This window comes from Phocoena sinus, chromosome 12, assembly GCF_008692025.1.
Source record: "Phocoena sinus isolate mPhoSin1 chromosome 12, mPhoSin1.pri, whole genome shotgun sequence".
Lineage (NCBI taxonomy): Eukaryota > Metazoa > Chordata > Mammalia > Artiodactyla > Phocoenidae > Phocoena > Phocoena sinus.
The window spans coordinates 52854118-52873618 of NC_045774.1; the positions used below are offsets into that span (position 1 = coordinate 52854118).

Here is a 19501-nt window from a genome sequence, read left to right on the forward strand (position 1 = left end):
AAGTGTAGCAAAGAAACAAAAAGTGATAATGCTGGAAGTGAAATTTGAATAGAAGGTAGTGGAATTATAGAAGACATAGCTAACTGTGGGGCTGTTGACACTACCACCATTTGAGAGACTTTAGATATGCAGCCCCAGGAGCTTAGTGAAGGCAAACTCTTCCATACAAATGAGGGAAGTGGTTGTGATGAAAAGGATGAAGTTATCCTAGAGGGAGTGATACTGGCAAAAATATCACATTAGAGGAACAGGGATATCTCATGGTGATGAAAGTGCAAGTAACATGTTTGAAGTTGATCCAAACTTAGAAAGGAGTATGATAATTTGCCAGAGTTTAGGAAAGGTGCTTGCTTGTAAGAAAGCAGGCACTATTCAAACTGTGCTTAAGATTTTTACAAATAAAGCACTTTAATTCTCCATGTTTCTAATGCTTTAATTAGTGTACTGTTAACCACAGTACTAAATAAATATTCGTTTTATTTACTTTTTTCATTTTCCTGTACATTTATAACCATCAGAGTTTTTAATATTTTGACAATTTTCGAAAAGATCACAAAACAATCATAAATTTTCCCATTAACTATTAAGATCACTTTGTTGCATGGTAATTTTTCCAGTCCTGCACTACTGTGCAAAGCAAGGACTGTCTGTATTTTGTCCATCTTCGATAGTTGTTTTTGGACAAGGAGTTGGTACCATATAAGCTGCTCTTTCATAGCAACAACTAGAATAAGAGAAGACCCCTCTTTTCCCCTTAAAAAAAATTTTTTTTAAATGTGATACAATTTTATCTTTTGGACTATATCATTACCATCTCACAAAGTTGTCTGTAGTTATTTAGTATTTATTAAACTTTCATTATGCAAAATACAGGACATTATCTGTGACTTCATTAGTACAAAAGGTACGTATTTTATGACAGTGTGTCCTGTAAATTAAATTTTCACATTTCTTTTAAGTTTCTTAGATTTGACCCAAGTTACATGGAGTTGCTCCTTAGTTTCATATTTGTACCTCTGATATTTCTCAATTAGGTTGTAAGGTTTGCAAAAGGAAGGCACCAGGCCTTTCACTTCATTTATATTACTGAGTACACATATTCTTATTAAGTGATCAAAAGAGTTTACAACCCCTTAAGAAGGTGTACTTTTTCCTTTTCCTGGCTGGCTATTTGTAGATGAAGTGACATTTTAGGAGGCTTGTGAATAAGAGGATTGCTTAAATGGAAGAAGACAGGAATGTTCTAAAGAGAGAAGAGATCTGAGAGTAATTTGTCTTCAGAATTTAAGTAAATAATTTAGATGAACTTTTAAGTAAATGTTCTTGAAATCTATTGTGAGCATGGTGAGTCAGCTATAGAGAGCCCACGGATTCAGCAGAGGATTCTAAAAATGATTGAACTGTTTCAGTTGGGGCATTAGAGGATTAGTTATGGAGGGTGATGGGTAAGAGTTGTGGAAATAACAAAGGTGTGGTTTTTAGTCTCACCTCTTTTGGTAGCTCCTTAGGGCAAGTCACTCAGTCCCTTTTTTTTTTTTTTTTGCGGTATGCGGGCCTCTCACTGCTGTGGCCTCTCCCATTGCGGAGCACAGGCTCTGGACGCGCAGGCTCAGTGGCCATGGCTCACAGGCCCAGCCGCTCCGCGGCATGTGGGATCTTCCCGGACCGGGGCACGAACTCGTGTTCCCTGCATCGGCAGGCAGACCCTCAACCACTGCGCCACCAGGGAAGCCCACTCAGTCCCTTTTAGCTTCAGTTTCTTTATCTGTAAAATAAGAGAATATCTGCTGTGGTTTCCTATAAATGTTTTTAGAAGCTTTAACGAAACACTAATACAGTTTATGTGAAAGTGTTTGAAAGGAAGTAAAGCTGTCTTGATAAAAAGAATTGTTGAGAAGTCACTTTGAGACACGAGAACAGGGGTTGGCAAAAAGTGTGGTCCCGCCTGCCGATGCAGGGGACACGGGTTTGTGCCCCGGTCCGGGAAGATCCCACATGCCGCGGAGCGGCTGGGCCCGTGAGCCATGGCCGCTGAGCCTGCACGTCCGGAACCTGTGCTCCACAGCGGGAGAGGCCACGGCAGTGAGAGGCCCGCGTACTGCAAAAAAAAAAGCACAAACAAACAAAAAGTGTGGTCATGAGCCAGCCACCTGTTTTTGTAAGTAAAGACTTATTAGAACCCTGCCACAACAATTCATTTATGTAACATCTTTGGCTACTTTCATGCTACAACAGCTGAGTTAAATAGTTGTGATCAAAGAAACAAACAACCCAATCCAAAAATGGGCAGAATACCTAAATAGACATTTCTCCAAAAAGATAAACAGATTGCCAACAAACACATGAAAGGGTACTCAACATCACTAATCATTAGAGAAATGCAAATCAAAACTACATAAAGTATCACCTCACACCAATCAGAATGGCCATCATCAAAAATCTACAAACATGGGCTTCCCTGGTGGTGCAGTATTTGAGAGTCCGCCTGCTGCTGCAGGGGGACGTGGGTTCATGCCCCGGTCTGGGAGGATCCCACATGCTGTGGGAGCGGTCGCTGGGCCTGCGTGTCCAGAGCCTGTGCTCCGCAGCGGGAGAGAGGCCACAGCAGTGAGAGACCTGTGTACCGCAAAAAAAAAAAAAAAAAATCTACAAAACAGTAAATGCTGGAGAGAGTGTGGAGAAAAGGGAACCCTCTTGCACTGTTGGTGGGAATGTAAATTGATACAGCCACTATGGAGAACAGTATGGAGGTTCCTTAAAAAACTAAAAATAGAACTACCATACCACCCAGCAATCCCACTACTGGGCATATACCCTGAGAAAACCATAATTCAAAAAGAGTCAAGTACCACAGTGTTTATTGCAGCACTATTTACAATAGACAGGACATGAAAGCAACCTAAGTGTCCATCAACAGATGAATGGATAAAGAAGATGTGGCACATATATACAATGGAATATTACTCAGCCATAAAAAGAAATGAAACTGAGTTATTTGTAGTGAGGTGGATGGACCTAGAGTCTGTCATACAGAGTGAAGTAAGTCAGAAAGAGAAAAACAAATACCATATGCTAACACATATATATGGAATCTAAAAAAAAAATGGTTCTAACCAACCTAGAGGCAGGACAGGAATAAAGACACAGAGGTAGAGAATGGACTTGAGGACACGGGGAGGGGGAATGGTAAGCTGAGATGAAGTGAGAGAGTGGCATGGACATACATATACTACTAAATGTAAAATAGCTAGTGGGAAGCAGCCAATTAGCACAGGGAGATCAGCTCATGCTTTGTGACCACCTAGAGGGGTGGGATAGAGACACAAAAGGGAGGGGATATGGGGATATGGGGATATATGTATATGTATGGCTGTTTCACTTTTGTTATACAGCAGCAGCTAACACAACAATGTAAAGCAATTATACTCCAATAAAGATGCAAAAAAAAAAAAGTCAAAAAAAATAGTTGTGAAAGAGACCATGTGGCCCACAGCTTAAAATATTTACTCTCTAACCCTTTTAGAAAACATTTGCCAGCCTATAGAAGGTTGATTAAACCAATAGCTTGTATTTACCATTGATCTAAAGCATGACTCACAGTGTCACACATTCAGAACTTGGTATAACTTAACGTATCAGACTTAGTCTAATAACTGCCTTCATTGCTATTTTTTTATATTAAAAAATATATTGTTTTATAAAATTCCTTTTTTCCTGTTTTTGTCTTAGCTTATATTCTTGCTTGGATATATGACTATTTTAAAGTTATTTTTATTAATTTAACTTTTATTAAATTACTTTTCAAATTGAGTTTCATTAAATCCAACATAAAATGGTATGTGGTTAAAATATATTTTGTTCCTTCTTTTAGCTATAAATTATTTTTGTAGCTATTATGTTTGCTTTTGTTGGTACTGCTAATGATTAAGTTTACACACTCAAAATCCTACATGTGGTATCCTCTGGGGACCTTGATAGTTTATTTTCTACTTTTTAAAATTGAAATATACATTCAGAAAATCTTTGGCTGGGTAGAGGTTGTTTGTAGAAAATATATTTTGGGGTAAAATGTTGAATGTTACCTACATTAAGGTAAATTGGTGAAAGGTGGGTATAGTAGTTCATTCTGTTCCTTCTGCCTAGAAGAACCTTTCCCTCCCTTTTTGTCTATTTAATTCTTACTTAATGTTTTAATGCTCATCTGTCTTGTCACCCTCTAAGTGAAAACTTCCCTGTTTCATTTTTTTTTAGCCAACAATTTATTGAACATCTAATATGTGCCTGACACTATGCTAGGAGCTAGTGATCATCCAGCAGTGATAGAACAAACATGAATCCTGTTTTTGTGAAGCTACAGCCAAGTGGAGGCAGAACTATTTATATTTTCATGCTGTCATGGCTCCTTGTCCATTCATATGCATTCTTGCTCTCATAATTCACTCTCTGGTATAGTTATGGTTTATGTATTCTGCTAGAATATAAATTTCTCTTGGTTAGAGTGTATCATGCATTTTCTGTATCCCCAGCACCTAGTATATTCTTAGGCATAGAATGAACAAAATAAATATTGACCGAGTGACTCCTTTATTTTAATCCTATGTAGTACAACAAGGAAATACTGTTAACAGCTTTTTATAAATAGATTAATATTAGATAAAATAGAGGAAGTACCTTTAAAATTTTTAATTATGGAAGTGGATTTTATGTTTAAGAATTTTTCCATCCAAAAGAAAGTCTTACAGATTTGTTAGGGCAAAGACATTTCACCTGTTGGTTAGTGTAATTGTAAACTGGTCAGAATTGAGAAAAAGCAGATGGTAAATTTATTTCATTCAGAACTGCACCTGTACAGCATAGCAACTAAACGATTTAAACAATTTTTGAATACTTTCAAATGCTAATTTTAATTTTTCAGATCTCTGTGAAAGAGAAATAAGAAAAGCTTTTGAAACCAAGAAAGCTCATTTAAGACATACTGTGCCTTTCAGTGTTTTTTATGGGTTTTCATTTTAGGTATAAAAGTATTTAACCTCCTTGTGAAACAAAGGTAATGACCACAAAAAAGAGAAGAAAGTAACATTTTTATTATTTATGAGGCACTTGTCACTATATTTGCAGGCTATTTTCTATTAAATGTCAGGAGGTTTTTCTTATAAGCTAGAGATTTGAGGAAATCTCTAAAAAATATTTTTAACATAATATATGACTTAGTTTTCAGCTTTGATTTTCTGAGTATACTAAAAAAGAAAAGATGGCATCAAATAAATTCCATAGACCTTCAAATAAATGCAAGTTTTCACTGCTAAATATTGAAAATTTACATTGTTTATAAAGTATGGTTAATCCTTTTGAGCTAAGTAATTTTTTAGAGAAATCAGTTACTTGGTAGTGTACCATTTTAACTTAAAACTGGTTTTTAAGAGGAAATAGTGTTTAGCTTAAGGTGAATTTTATGATAAGTCATAGCATTTTGAAAATTCTTTTGTTTGGTGGGTGATGCAAAAGAAACGCAATGGTTCTAACAGGCTTATATGATAGAGACAGTTGGGTTGTGATTGCATTGCTTTGTTTTTATCAGTTGCAATATAGTAGTATAAGTAATGGACGAGAATCTCTTGGTCCGAGAAGGAGCATTGGGTCATTAACATATGCTCCAAAGGGGCATTGATCTTTCTTTGCTTATCTCCTATTGGTTGTGTGGCCATGGCAGATCACTCTTCTGAGATGGAGTTTCCTTATAAATGTCAAGGTGATGATACCTCACAAGACTCAGATTCAAAGACTGTACAGTGGTAATCACTTACACCTGAATTCTGGTGATTAGATATTCTTGATTCCAGAGGATTTCCTGGAAGAATAATTATTGTTTATTTCTCTCTCTCTCTCTCTCTCCGTCTTTCTCTCTTTACATCTCCCTCTTTCCCTCTCTTCCTCCCTGGTCCTTTCAAGCAGGACTTAGGTAAAAGGCAATAGATAGCTTTCTAAAAATAAATGTGGTGTCATAGAAAGACTACTAAAACAGAAAGACGAGATTTTTTGGACTTAACTCTGTATCTTGAAGCTTCCATTTCTGTGCTGTTATCACAGTGTCAGTACTGTTCTAATGTGTAGATGGTGTGGAAGGAGATTACTAAGTAGAACTGTCAATAGGAAGCATAAGTATTCTTCTTGAACCTTTTGTCTCAGTGAAAGGTCACTATTTGGTAAGCTTCCTTTCTTTAGAAAAACTCAGATGTTTATCAGTCATGAGAACACTGGGATCACATTGTATAAATAAGAGCAAAGAAAATAGTGTAATGAGCATCCACATACCTGTCGCCCATCTCAGCAGTTATCAGTATATGGTCAGTCTTGTTTCATCTACTCTCACCCCTGCCCCACTTTGAGTTTATAGAAATTTTCATTCTTTAATCTGGCGCTATGAATATTGCTCACAGATTTATATTCTTCACAGACTTTATACTCTGTTATTTAATCAAGTCTTGGAAAGAACAATCATTATACGAGAGTTATGCCCAGATCCTGATAGTATGGATTAGCCAATTATTAAGAATCTGCCACATGCCAGGCACTGTGCTAGGCATAGGGGGCGCTGGGGTGAGTATGACAGCCACGGTTCCTTCCCTCAGAGTTCACATTCTGGTGGGGGAGGCAGACATTAAACAGATAGCCTTTAAATAATTATTACATTTGTATCTTGAGTTATAGAGGAAGGGATAGAGAGCAGTGTGGTTGTGATGAAAGTGTTCCAGGCACAGGGAATGATGTAGGTTAGGCTGAGAAGGAGAAAAGAGCTTAATAAATTCTAGGGGCTCTAAGAAGGCTATTCTTTTTTTTTTTTTTTTTTTTTTTCCCAAAATCAATATTTTATTTAAGGGGTACTTTTACTTCCTTTAAGCAAATCTTTAAAGCCATTTTACTTGGACTTCCCCCTTCAAGCCTCCTGTGGTTCTTCTGTGTTTAATCAGTGGTCCTCCAAGGCCTCAGTTTTCTTTATAAGGCTCCAGAAGGCTATTCTGACTAGAGCACGGTGATTGAGAGTGGCAAGTAGATAACACTGCAAATTGGATAGAGGACCCTATCTATTCAGGGTCTGATAGGACATTTTAGTGATATTGAACTTAATCTCCAGGGAGTAAGGCGAGGTAGATAGGGGACTGCTGAAAGATTATAAACAGGGATATAAAGGAATCAGATGTTCTTTTTTAAGTTATCTCTGACTACTGTATGGTTAATGAATTAGAAGGGAACAAATATGGAATTAAAAGGCCAAGTACGAGTCCATTCCAGTGGTTAGGTAGCAGATGAATATTTCAGACTACAGGGCAGTCTTGAAGGTAGAGAGAAGTGGACGCTTTTGAGAAATATTTGAGATGTAGACTTGCTAGGACTTAGTATTTGGTTGAATGTGGTGGGTAATAGAATGAAAACTGTCATAGTTGGTTCCCAGACATTTTAGAAACTGTTGAGTGTGCCTAACTACACTTATCCAGCTTATAGACACCCAGAAGGAGATCTTATTCGTTACATTAAGATAAACCGTTTTTTTTGGTATGCAGTACCTTAATACTGTCATAAAAAGAAACATGGTCTCTCTGATGCTATAAGTATTTTAAAATTTATGGCGATTTCTACTAATTATTGTTTTACTTTCTGAATGCTCAAAAACATTCTAAAACTTTGCTAAAGATTGACGTCAGGCTTACCAGTTGATAAAATCCATTCATATTTTTAGGTTGAAACATTTGCCTGTCTGCTGACCTCAGACACCTCTCTCATTTTCCATTGTTTCATAAGATTATTGGCATTGGTTTTGTAATCCTATCTTTAAGTTCTTTTAGTGTCCTCTGAAGTAATTTTCCTTTGTCTGAAGACTTGCATTAATTTAAAGCGAAGTACCTACTGTTATGTCTGAATATGTCATTTTTATTTTAGCTAAGTTTTCACACTTGCTTCTTTGAAAATCATTCTCTTGTTGAAGAAAATGGAAACTAAACAGAAGTTGGATAGTTTAGCTTTCTCTCTGTCATCTCTTAATATGATAACCATCTTTCCCAATAATGTTCTCCATGCGTTCGTTCTTTCTTTGCCAAACATGGTTTATAAAGCTCGTTTTGTTTTTCCTCCCTTTTTTTTTTTTTTTAAATAAACCTCATCTTGTGCTTGGTGTTGACCTTCCTGCCACTCTTCTTACATACTTACATACTCCTTTTATTAGTCAGGATTCTCCAGAGAAATAGAATGAATACACACACACACACACACACACACACACACACACACACACACACACAGATTTATTATGAGGAACTGGTTCATGTGATTTTGGAGTCTTACAAGTCCCACAATCTGCCCTCTGCAAGCTGAAGACTCAGGAAAGTCAGAGGTGAAATTCACTCTGAGTTTCAAGGCCTGAGAACCAAGGATGCTGCTGGTATAAATCCCAGTTCAATGGTAGGAAAAGATGAGATGTCTCAGCTCAAGCAACAGGGCAGGAAAAAGCGGGGCAGATTCCTATTTCCTCTACCTTTCCTTTTGTTCTCTTCAGGTTCTCAACTGATTGGATGATGTCCACTCACATTGGGGTGGGCAGTCTACTGAAATGACACATATTCATATGCTAATCTCATCCCAAAACACCCTCACAGGCACACCCAGAGATAATGTTTAATCTGGGCATCTGTGGCCAGTCAAGTTGATGCATAAAATTAACCATCACATTCCTGCTATAACTTGGTTCATCTTTTATGGGTGTCATTTTAATGTTAATTCATTGAACCGGTAATTATTGAATCCATACTGGAGATAAAGTAGTAAAAAAAAATAGACTGAATTTCCTGCCCTTTATGCAGCTTAAATTATCGTGGGGGAGACAGACAATAAGTATATATAAAAGTAAAATACATTATGTGCCTTATGATGATGAGGAGTGCTGTGGGAGAAAAAGCAGGGAAAGATGAGAAAGGACTGTGTTGGGAGAGGGCATTGCTGTTTTTAATCAGGTGGTCTCAGAAGGCCTCACTGATTGCATGACATTAAATGAAGACCTAAAGCAGGACCATACATTTATCTGGGGTTCCTAATACCTTCCTAGGCAGAGGGAATGGCAGGGGCAAAGCCCCTGAGGTGGGGAAAAATGCTAGGTACTTTTGAAGACTTAATCCTATTAGTAGCTTTTACCAAAAGTGAGAGAGAACATAAGTTGTTTTTCCCTAGGATACCGTTTTCCTCTAGTGTGCTTGTCATATTTCCCCTGTGAGAAACAATCTATAGTATAGTCTCATCATTTAAAAAAAAAAAATTCTATGTAGCAAAAATGTCACTTTTCTATTATCTGGTTCTTTCCATAAGTTTCATGTGACAGAAAGCATCCTTTTGGCAGTGATCTTACCCTATTTTGAAAGCAATAAACAGTGCTGAGAATAGAGATCATTAGGGATTGGGCCTGTTTTTATTAAGGTAGTTATAAAAGACCTGTTTGACAAGATGATATTTAAGCTGAAATCTTAAGGATGAAAGGGAACTAGTCACATTAGGGAATGGCATGTTTTAAGAACATGAGGCAAAAAGGAGTTTGGTGCATTTTAAAAAATAGAAAGAAGGCCAGTATGTCTTGGCCAGTGACCAAGACGGAAGAGTGACATGCAATGAGGTTAGAGAAATGGGAAAGATCTAGGTGATATAGAGCCTTTCAAGTCAAGGAAAAGAAAATTATTTATTTATTTATTTTATTTATTTTTATTTTTGGCTATGTTGGGTCTTCATTGCTGCATGTGGGCTTTTTCCAGCTGCGGCGAGTGGGGGCCTCTCCCCGTTGTGGTGCACAGGCTTCTCATCGCAGCAGCCTCTCCTATTGTGGAGCACAGGCTCTAGGCGCGTGGGCTTCAATAGATGTGGCATGCAGGCTCAGTAGTTGTGGCTTGTGGGCTCTAGAGCATAGGCTTAGCAGTTGTGGCACACGGGCTTAGTTGCTCAGTGGCATGTGGGATCTTCCCGGACCAGGGCTCGAACCCGTGTCCCCTGCATTGGCAAGCGGACTCTTAACCACTTCGCCACCAGGGAAGCCCAAGGAAAGAATTGTGATATTAAGTGCATTGCGAAGCCACTGGAGGATTTTTAAGCAGGAGAGTGATGAGATGCAGAATATGATGGAAGAACATTGTAGCTGCTGAATAGAGGGTGGAATAGAGGGAGCCAAGAGTGGAAGTGGAGAGTCTGTAGTAGTAGGTTCAGGTATAAGATGATGGTGGCCTTTAGGGTGATGATGGTAGAGATGGAGAAAAGTCAGTAAATCTGGGGTTTATTTTGGAGGTAGCATTGACAGAATCTATTATTAGACGGGGTATTAGGTTGTTACTAAACCAAACTTGAGTCTGCTCACCCACACACAGTAAAGCCAATCTACTGACACTGGGTTGTGGTGAAGGAAAGTACAGTGTTTACTGCGGGGCACCAAGCAAGGAGAATGGGCAATTCATGCTCAAAAGACTCAAACTCACCGACGGCTTTCAGGGAAGGGGTTTTAAAGGCAGTGTGAGGGAGGGGCTGCAGGCTGTGTGATCAGCTGTTGCACAATTCTCTGATTGGTTGGCATCAAGGTGAAGTTCCAAGCATCATCAACCTTCTGGTTTCAACCAGACTAGGATCTGTGTTCTTGTGGTCAGCAGTTTCCATCTGGTGGGGGCCTGCTTCCTTTAAAAACAACTCAGGAGGGCTTCCCGGGTGGCGTAGTGGTTGAGAGTCCGCCTGCCAAAGCAGGGGACACGGGTTCATGCCCCGGTCTGGGAAGATCCCACATGCCGCGGAGCGGCTGGGCCCGTGAACCACGGCCGCTGAGCCTGCGCGTCCGGAGCCTGTGCTCCGCAGCGGGAGAGGCCACAACAGTGAGAGGCCTGCATACTGCAAAAAAAAAAAAAAGACAGGAATGTGTATCAGGCCTTTATCTGTATCTTTCAGGGACCTGGGAGTTGGGTGACTGCGCTGTGTGGTGGATTTATAGTCTAAATTGTTACCAGTTTCCCAGCCCAACAGCTATGCTTTATTTCTACATCTTCACATTTCCTAATCATTAACTCTTGAGTCAGCCTTTTGAGACACAAGGGAGGCCTGGGAGACTAAAGCAAAAGCCTTTTACTTCAAAGGACAGGGACACAGGGGTTTGTGTATGGTTTCAAGTTTAGGTTGAAAGAAAGGAAAGAATCATTCCTGAGTTCTGACTTGGGCAGCTAGATGGATAGTAGTGCTTTATACCATGATATGAAATAACTAGATAAAAAATAGGTTTGGGATGGGGAACAAAGCCAAATTGAGAAGGTCAGCCTTGAAGGCAAAAGAGTGAAATGTGGGCTTCCCTGGTGGTGCAGTGGTTAAGAATCCACCTGCCAGCGCAGGGGACACAGGTTCGAGCCCTGGTCTGGGAAGATTCCACACGCCGCGGAGCAGCTAAGCCTGTGCACCACAACTACTGAGCATGCACTAGAGCCCGTGAACCATAACTACTGAGCCCGCATGCCTAGAGCCTGTGCTGCACAACAGGAGAAGCCACCACAATGAAAAGCCCACATACCGCAACGAAGAGTAGACCCCGCTCACCACAACTAGAGAAAGCCCGTGTGCAGCAACGAAGTCCCGACACAGCCAAAAATAAATAAAATAAATTTAAAAAGAAAAGTTTGAAATGTCTCTGAGACATTCACGTGCAGAGGCATTGAGTTAGATGTTGATAGAATTAAGTATTGTGAGTGTGTGTCAGTAGATGAAGAAAGCTTAACAGATTTGAATCGAATGCTGCAACTTCTAATTTCATAGTCATTTACTTTAACAATAAGTGCCCTGTTTATTATTTTATCTTAAAGGATATGACAGTTGATGTCCCAGTGATACAAGGCAATGAATATGGAGCAATCCCATACATTCCTAATGTTTGAGAGTTCTTTATATCCACTAACTGTGTTTTGCTTTTTTTCTGCATACAGCTGAGATAGTCGTTTCCTTTATTGTTTTGTCTGCAGTATAGTAAGATGAATAAGTTCAGTCTGAAGCTGTGTGTGTGGCTTCAGGAATCTACAACTTTGTGAGAAATTTGCTTAGAGAAAATTTGTAACCTGCTTGAGCATTCAAGTTTTACTGTTGAACAAACAAGCATTTTACTATATTATGCTACATGTTTTAAATCACTATCTTGGTATTCTAACTTTCTGTAATTAGAAATAATGATGAAAATCTAAAAAGTTTATGCATTTGTGTTTTAATATAAAATCATAAAGATACTTTGCTTGGCTTCTGGAGAAAGATTGCTCTTGGGAATTACATGATTTGAATGAATAAATAAATTTGGTGATAACTTGGATCATAGCTTCTTACAGTGCTTTGGGTATACTTGGCAGTGAACGTCATGGATAATAAAACTTGGTGAAAACATTTAGACAGTTATTTCCTAATACACTACAAATTATACTAACATAAGTTTATTGAAGAGTCCATTAATTACAGTGAATGGTCATATGTTCCAGAGTTAATCAGTGGTAGAGAGAATACATTTTTGTGTATGAGATTCAGTTGATAAAGGTACAAATCTATGAGACTAGATTTATAGTTCAGTCTAAACTCTGATCAGTACTTGAAAATATTTTTAGTGAACTCTTAGTGTTGCAGGAATACAAAGGTTTAGTTTGTAATGTCATTTTAAGTAAAATTCCAAATTATCTACAGTAAGAAGACTACCTTATCATATCTTTTATTTATCTGGTCCAGTTAAAAAACTTTAAAAAAATGTATGCCTTGTGATGTACTGTCACTTTTTTGTAAGGTAAGTTTGGGAAGGTTCAAGAAGCTTTTTCTTATGAATGTTGGTACCCTATATAAAGGAAATGCAGATGGACATCTGTCAGATATTGATCCAATATCAATATCCGGATATTGATTTTCACTCTTGGACTCATGACCTATTATTATTATTTGAATTTACAGTATGATTCCTCTTCTTAAAAAAAAACAAAACACGGTATACACACAAACACAAAACACATATATATACACAGGTATATATGCATATATAGTTTAACTTAACTTTGTTTTTATATTTTTATTTTAGTTTTTAATTTTTTAAATTTAGATATAATTGACATGTAGCGTTATATTATTTTCAGGTGTACAATATAATGATTCAATATTTGTATATATAGCAAAGTGCTCACTACCACGGTAAGTCTAGTTAACATGTCATTTTACATAGTTGTAAAAAACTTTTTTTTGTGATGAGAACTTTTAAGATCTACTCTCTTAGCAACTTTCAAATATGCCATACAGTATTATGAACTGTAGTCACCATGCTGTACCTTACCAGTTATAAAATAACTAAAAATTACTAAAATACTGGCTGCACCAGTTTACATTCCCACCAGCAGTGCACAGGGTTTCCTTTTCTCCCCGTCCTTGCCAACACTTGTTATCTCTTTTCTTTTTGACAGTAGCCATTCTAACAGGTGTGAGGTGATATCTTTTTTTTTGGCTGTGTTGTATCTTCGTTGCTGTGTGTGGACTTTCTCTAGTTGTGGTGAGCGGGGGCTACTCTTCGTTGAGGTGCGCGGGCTTCTCATTGCGGTGGCTTCTCTTGTTGTGGAGCACGGGCTCTAGGCTTGCGGGCTTCAGTAGTTGTGGCATGCAGGCTCAGTAGTTGTGGCTCGTGGGCTTTAGAGCTCAGGCTCAGTAGTTGTGGTGCACAGGCTTAGTTGCTCCGCTGGCATGTGGGATCTTCCTGGACCAGGGCTCGAACGCATGTCCCCTGCATTGGCAGGTGAATTCTTAATCACTGTGCCACCAGGGAAACCCGTGAGGTGATATCTTATTGTGGTTTTGATTTTCTTATTATTAGTGATGTTGAGCACTTTTCATCTACCTGTTAGCCATCTATATGTCTTCTTTGAAAATGTCCGTTCAGATCTTCTGCCCATTTTTAAATTGGATTGTTTAGGGGTTTTTTGCTATTGAGTTGTATGAGGTTTTTTTATATATTTTGGATATTAACCTCTTATCAGATACAAGATTTGCAAATATTTTTTCCCATTCAGTAAGTTGTCTTTTCATTTTGTTGATGATTTCTTTCGCTGAGCAAAAGCTTTTTAGTTTGATGTAGCTCCACTTGTTTATTTTTGCTTTTGTTGGCTTTGCTTTTGATGTCAGACTGAAAAAAATTGCCAAGACCTATGTTAAGGTATATGTGCATATATATTTTAACTTATTTTGTTTTTAAATGAATCTTTTGTTTTGAAACTTAATATCATAATTCTCCTCAAGAGAATGGAAAACCCCAAGTGTACTTACTTTTCGTAATTTTTTTTTGTTTGTCAATTAGCTCCTGATCACTTTTCTCTAGAGTGGTGTTTCTCAAAGTGTAGACAATGGGACAGAAGTATCAGTTTTAGCTAGGAACTGATTAGAAATGTATCCTAAACCAACTGAGTCAGAAACTCTGGGGCAGATCCCAGTAACTTGTGGTCCAGCACCCCTCCAGGTGATTGTGATGCACTAAAGTTTGAGAGCCACTACTCTTGAGCAGGATTTCTCATTGTTGGCACCATTAGATATTTTGGACTGGATAATTCTTTGATGTTGGGGTGGCGGCAGGGAGGGGCTGTCCTGTGCAGTATAGGATGTTTGGCAGCATTCCTGGCCTCTGCCCACTCACTAGATGCCAGGAGCACACTACTCCCCGTTCTCAATCATCACATTAAAAAATGTCTCCAGACATTGCCAGATATCCCCTAAGTGGCAGAATCACCCCATTTGAGTACCACTGCTCTGAGAGAGGTGATGTAGAATTTTTTTTTTGATTTAATAAAGTTTTATTTTTCAAAATATACAGCTGGTGGGACCTGTTCATGCATCTTCACCAGTAGCTGGAGCATCTCCACCCTTGGTATTTCTGGTGTAAATTACTTGAGCTCTGTGCTTTGAAACCAGTTTAATAAGTCCTTTACTAAGCAGCTCCTTCAGGGCTGTCCTGGCCAGGGAGCCACGAATCTTCAGTCTCTCAGAGACGACAGCTGGAGTTATAAGCTTATAGTTTGGAACTTCTTTACAGAGTTTGTCATACGTTGCTTTGTCAAACAAGACTAGGTTTTTGAGCTTGTCCCAAACTTTGCCTTTGGACCACTTCTTCTTTTTGGCCTTGCCCCCAGATTTGTTCACTGGGTCTTTGTCTTTCTTGGCCGACTTTCCGGCATCTTTCTTCTTGTCATCCTTGGGCGGCTTTTGCGCTTTGCGGCTAGTTGTGAGGCAGTCACACGTTGCTGTTTCCTGACACTAAAAACCGAGGAAAAGGGACGGAAAACAATTTTCTAGATCCCGACAGCTAACTTCCCGGCGTTACTGACAGCCAGGCGTGCTCCAAGTGCGCAAGCGCCGCAGCCGGCCGCGCTCCGGAGTCCGTGATGTAGAATTAATGCATAAAACTGCTTCTCCATTAAAGTAGCAGTGATCATTTATTGAATCCCCAAGTTCTGTCCTGGGTACTTTACATGAATTATCACTGTCATCTCAACAGCCTTGTAAGATGTGTTTGAAAGTCTAAAGCCTGGGCCAGTTTATTTATGAAGTTTCTCGTCTGTTCCACCAATTCAGCCTTTGAGAACTACTATGTTCAGTTGTTACAGTGACTCATTTAGGCCGTATTTGGAACTATATTCTTTAAACAAAAGGACTTTGACATGTAAACAAATTAAAAAGTTGTTTTAATCAGTTAACTCTTCTTGTATGTAAACATAACCATGTGAACTTCTTATTGTAAACTTAGCTATAATTGTTTCTGGATGATGAGGATTATTTTATTTTTGTTGAGGTTACTATTAAATGACAAATGAATCAATAGTACGCTGTCATTTCAGTAAGACTGTTTACATTTTTTAAAAATTCATTTATTTATTTTTGGCTGCATTGGGTCTTCGTTGCTGCGCGCGGGGTTTCTCTAGTTGTGGCGAGCGGGGGCTACTCTTCATTGCAGTGCGTGGGCTTCTCATTGTGGTGGTTTCTCTTGTAGAAGAGCACGGGCTCTAGGCGCACGGGCTTCAGTAGTTGCAGCACATGGGCTCAGTAGTTCTGGCTCGTGGGCTCTAGAGCATGGGCTCAGTAGTTGTGGCACACGGGCTTAGTTGCTCTGCAGCATGTGGGATCTTCCCGGACCAGGGATCGAGCCCATGTCCCTGCATTGGCAGGCAGATTCTTAACCACTGCACCACCAGGGAAGTCCCTGTTTACATTTTTTGAAGTAATATGTGTCTTCCATATTTTTCCTTTTCCTTCTTTTGCTGCCTTTCTTCTCCCTCTCCAGCTTTCTTTGTGGCACTTGATCTAGTTCTGAGTATGTTGATAACATTTCTTTCCCTCTCTTACCTCTCCTTTAAACTTTACCTACTCTCTGACCAATTCTTTCATTATCTTTCTAGGGTCTGGATGACCAGATAAACATTTTAGCTCAACAGTCTAATTAATGCGGGCCAGTGTGTTACCTATTCCCAGGTACCTATTTCATGTACTTTTAAACAAAGACCTAGAAATTACTTTATTGAGAATTCTAGAATTTCCTCCCCCTCCACTCTCCCAAGTCCTATCCCCGTGACATTCTATTTACTCCATCTCTGCCTGTGCAGACCAGTCCTGACTAGTGGCTGTGATAAGAAGTTCTTGATGTCGCAGTTCTCCATATTAATGATGTTTTTCTGAACCAAAGAAGTAACTGCCGTTCTATAGCAGGGCTAATTTGTTATTATTCGTTGCATGTCTCTTTTATTGCTTTAGAAACTAAAAGATTCGGAAATCCTTTTATGTGAAAATTACATTTAAATATTAAACTATTCCAGTGTTTTAATTAGCATTTAGAGAGTTGCACGATTTTAACCCAAATGCTAGAAAACTAGAAAAGAAGCAACCCATAAAAAATGAGTACAGGGCTTCCCTGGTGGCGCAGTGGTTGAGAGTCCGCCTGCCGATGCAGGGGACACGGGTTCATGCCCCGGTCTGGGAAGATCCCACGTGCCGCAGAGCGGCTGGGCCCGTGAGCCATGGCTGCTGAGCCTGCACGTCCAGAGCCTGTGCTCCGCAACGGGAGAGGCCACAACAGTGAGAGGCCCGCGTACCGCAAAAAAAAAAAAAAAAAAAGAGTGCAAAATAAACAAATTTGTGTATCTAAGATACAGGGTGTTCAGTCAAGTCCTGATCATTATCTTCAAAGTGGCTTTCTACTTAAGAAGCATTTCTTCCCACAGGGTCCCTTTAGGATCCAGACTATCTCTGGTTCCCGGGCTTTTCTACATTTACCTTATTTCTATCTTTCTCTGTAGAGGAATATCAATAAAATATCCCCAATGGTATTTTTAATTGGAGTTTATTTGCATAAAAGATTTAACCAGATTCAGATTTCGCTTTATGTCACATTACCATAAACCACACTCAGAAGTACACTTCAAGATGTATGCCTCTTTTTCTTAACGTAGCTCCTTGTTTTTGTTAATAAACTCAGATTTTTTTTTCCTACAAGTATATTAACCTGCACTTAACTTTTCACTTATTTTAAGGTGAAATTATTTTTATGTGGGTTTTAAAAACCCTATAAAAACATTTTTGCAAGGAAAAAAATGTATTGCTATTTGTCCACTCAGAATATAAGGAAGGAGGAGCAGAGGAAAAGAGGCAATTAGTGGACATCTGATATCTGGGAAGGAGGAATAGAAGAGAGCAATTGCATAGGCTCATTGAGTGAAGGAGAAAGGCTTTACATACAGAAGTTTCCCCCCAAAAGTGGCAGGGGAGGGTGGTGGTGGTGATGGGATGAATTGGGAGATTAGGATTGACATATATACACTAATATGTATAAAATAGATAACTAATAACAACCTGCTGTACAAAAAATAAATAATATAAAATTCAAAAATAAGTTTCCCCCCAATATTTTTATCATCATTTACTTTAAGGTGTTATTACACTCAGAATAATATTCTGTGGGATTCAGATATTTGAGTGTAAATGAATAAGTTGAGAAGCACTGGTAGAATAATTTCAATTTTTAATAACTTTATTCTTATTTCTACTGGAATTCTTAGAAATCCTGATTAACTTTTAGGATACATTATATCACTTATTACTAAAACCTACTGAATACATTTAAAATAATAGTATTTATTCTAAAATAAACTCACTATAGGAAGTAATATAGTTTATAAAATGTTGGATGGGCCCTATTTTGGGGGGTATGTGTATAATTTTACAAGTCAACTTTGTTTTGATAGTGAGTGAGTTGTTATAATAAATAAATTGTGTAGTAATAGCCACCTGAATAAGCCTAGTAGCTAAAAGCTAAACTATGGTTGAATTTTCCCGTTTTCCTCATCATTGTCCATGTCTGCTTTTAAGAGGTAGTTGTTCCTAGTTGAATGATATTTTCAATTATCAGTTGCATTTTTCCTTGTTCTCATTGAAAAATAATGCCTTAACGTGCATGTTGAAGTAAATTGTTATTTACTTAAATGTTTATTAAGTATTTCTGCAGCAGCTACTGCTAACTGTTCAGTTTGTGATCTGTAACTGCCAAAGGAGACAAGATTTGGTAAACTATTATACCTGACACTACCATGAATTTTGAAGTATAGGACTGTGGAATTTTTGATAATGTGAACATTCTGTTCATTAACAGTTTCTCAGATTCCTGTTAATCATACGTCATTGAATTGACTCAACTTGGAGTTTTAACAAGCAAGCAGTGTTTTAATTTATAGAAATGTAACTGAAAGTTTTCTGTGATATGGTAGCATCCCTGAGAATCTACTGACCTGGTGACCTCAAGCAAATCATTTACCTGCTTTGAACCGCAGCTTCCCTCAAAAGTTGCTTTGAAAATCAAGCAACATAAAATTCATTTAGGGTTTTAAAAAAACAGTTAAATTCTGTTCAGGTATGTTATTAGTAAAAATGATCTCTGAGGTTCTACTACCATGACTTTTCACTCTAGCATCACTTGAGTTATTTTAATACCACTTTTTTACCAGCCTAACTTTTTTTTTTTTTAAGTTTTTTTTTTTTAATTAATTAATTAATTTATTTATGGCTGTGTTGGGTCTTCACTTCTGTGCGAGGGCTTTCTCTATTTGTGGCAAGCGGAGGCCACTCTTCATCGCGGTGCGCGGGCCTCTCACTATCGCGGCCTCTCCCGTTGCGGAGCACAGGCTCCAGACGCGCAGGCTCAGTAACTGTGGCTCACGGGCCCCGCTGCTCCGCGGCATGTGGGATCTTCCCAGACCAGGGCTCGAACCCGTGTCCCCTGCATTGGCAGGCAGATTCTCAACCACTGCACCACCAGGGAAGCCCCCAGCCTAACTTTTTAAAAAATTTTTATTTTTGGCTGTGTTGGGTCTTTGTTGCTGTGCGCGGGCTTTCTCTGGTTGTGGCGAACAGGTTGCGGTGTGTGGGCTTCTCGTTGCGATGGCCTATCTTGTTGTGGAGCACGGGCCCT

General features: G+C 38.8%; 2 protein-coding genes across 8 annotated transcripts in view; one reads left to right on the forward strand and one right to left on the reverse strand.

The window, feature by feature from the left end:
- ATG5 (autophagy related 5) overlaps positions 1–19501 on the forward strand; it is a 118556-nt gene that overhangs the window by 40054 nt on the left and 59001 nt on the right. The window lies entirely within an intron of this gene.
- LOC116763704 (40S ribosomal protein S25-like) lies at positions 14820–15464 on the reverse strand. The gene is made up of 2 exons (XM_032651768.1): positions 15375–15464; positions 14820–15303 (listed from the first exon to the last, which is right to left on the reverse strand). Exons 1-2 carry the CDS (start codon positions 15462–15464, stop codon positions 14878–14880), a joined length of 516 nt encoding a protein of 171 aa, XP_032507659.1. The 3' UTR covers positions 14820–14877.

Bases quoted from the DNA above. Each gene is read 5' to 3' on its own strand.
- LOC116763704 (XM_032651768.1), bottom strand. From the start codon at position 15,464: ATGGAGAAGCAGTTTTATGCATTAATTCTACATCACGGACTCCGGAGC. The intron at 15,304-15,374 runs GTCAGTAACGCC...CTCGGTTTTTAG, and splicing joins CACTTGGAGCACGCCTGGCT to TGTCAGGAAACAGCAACGTG.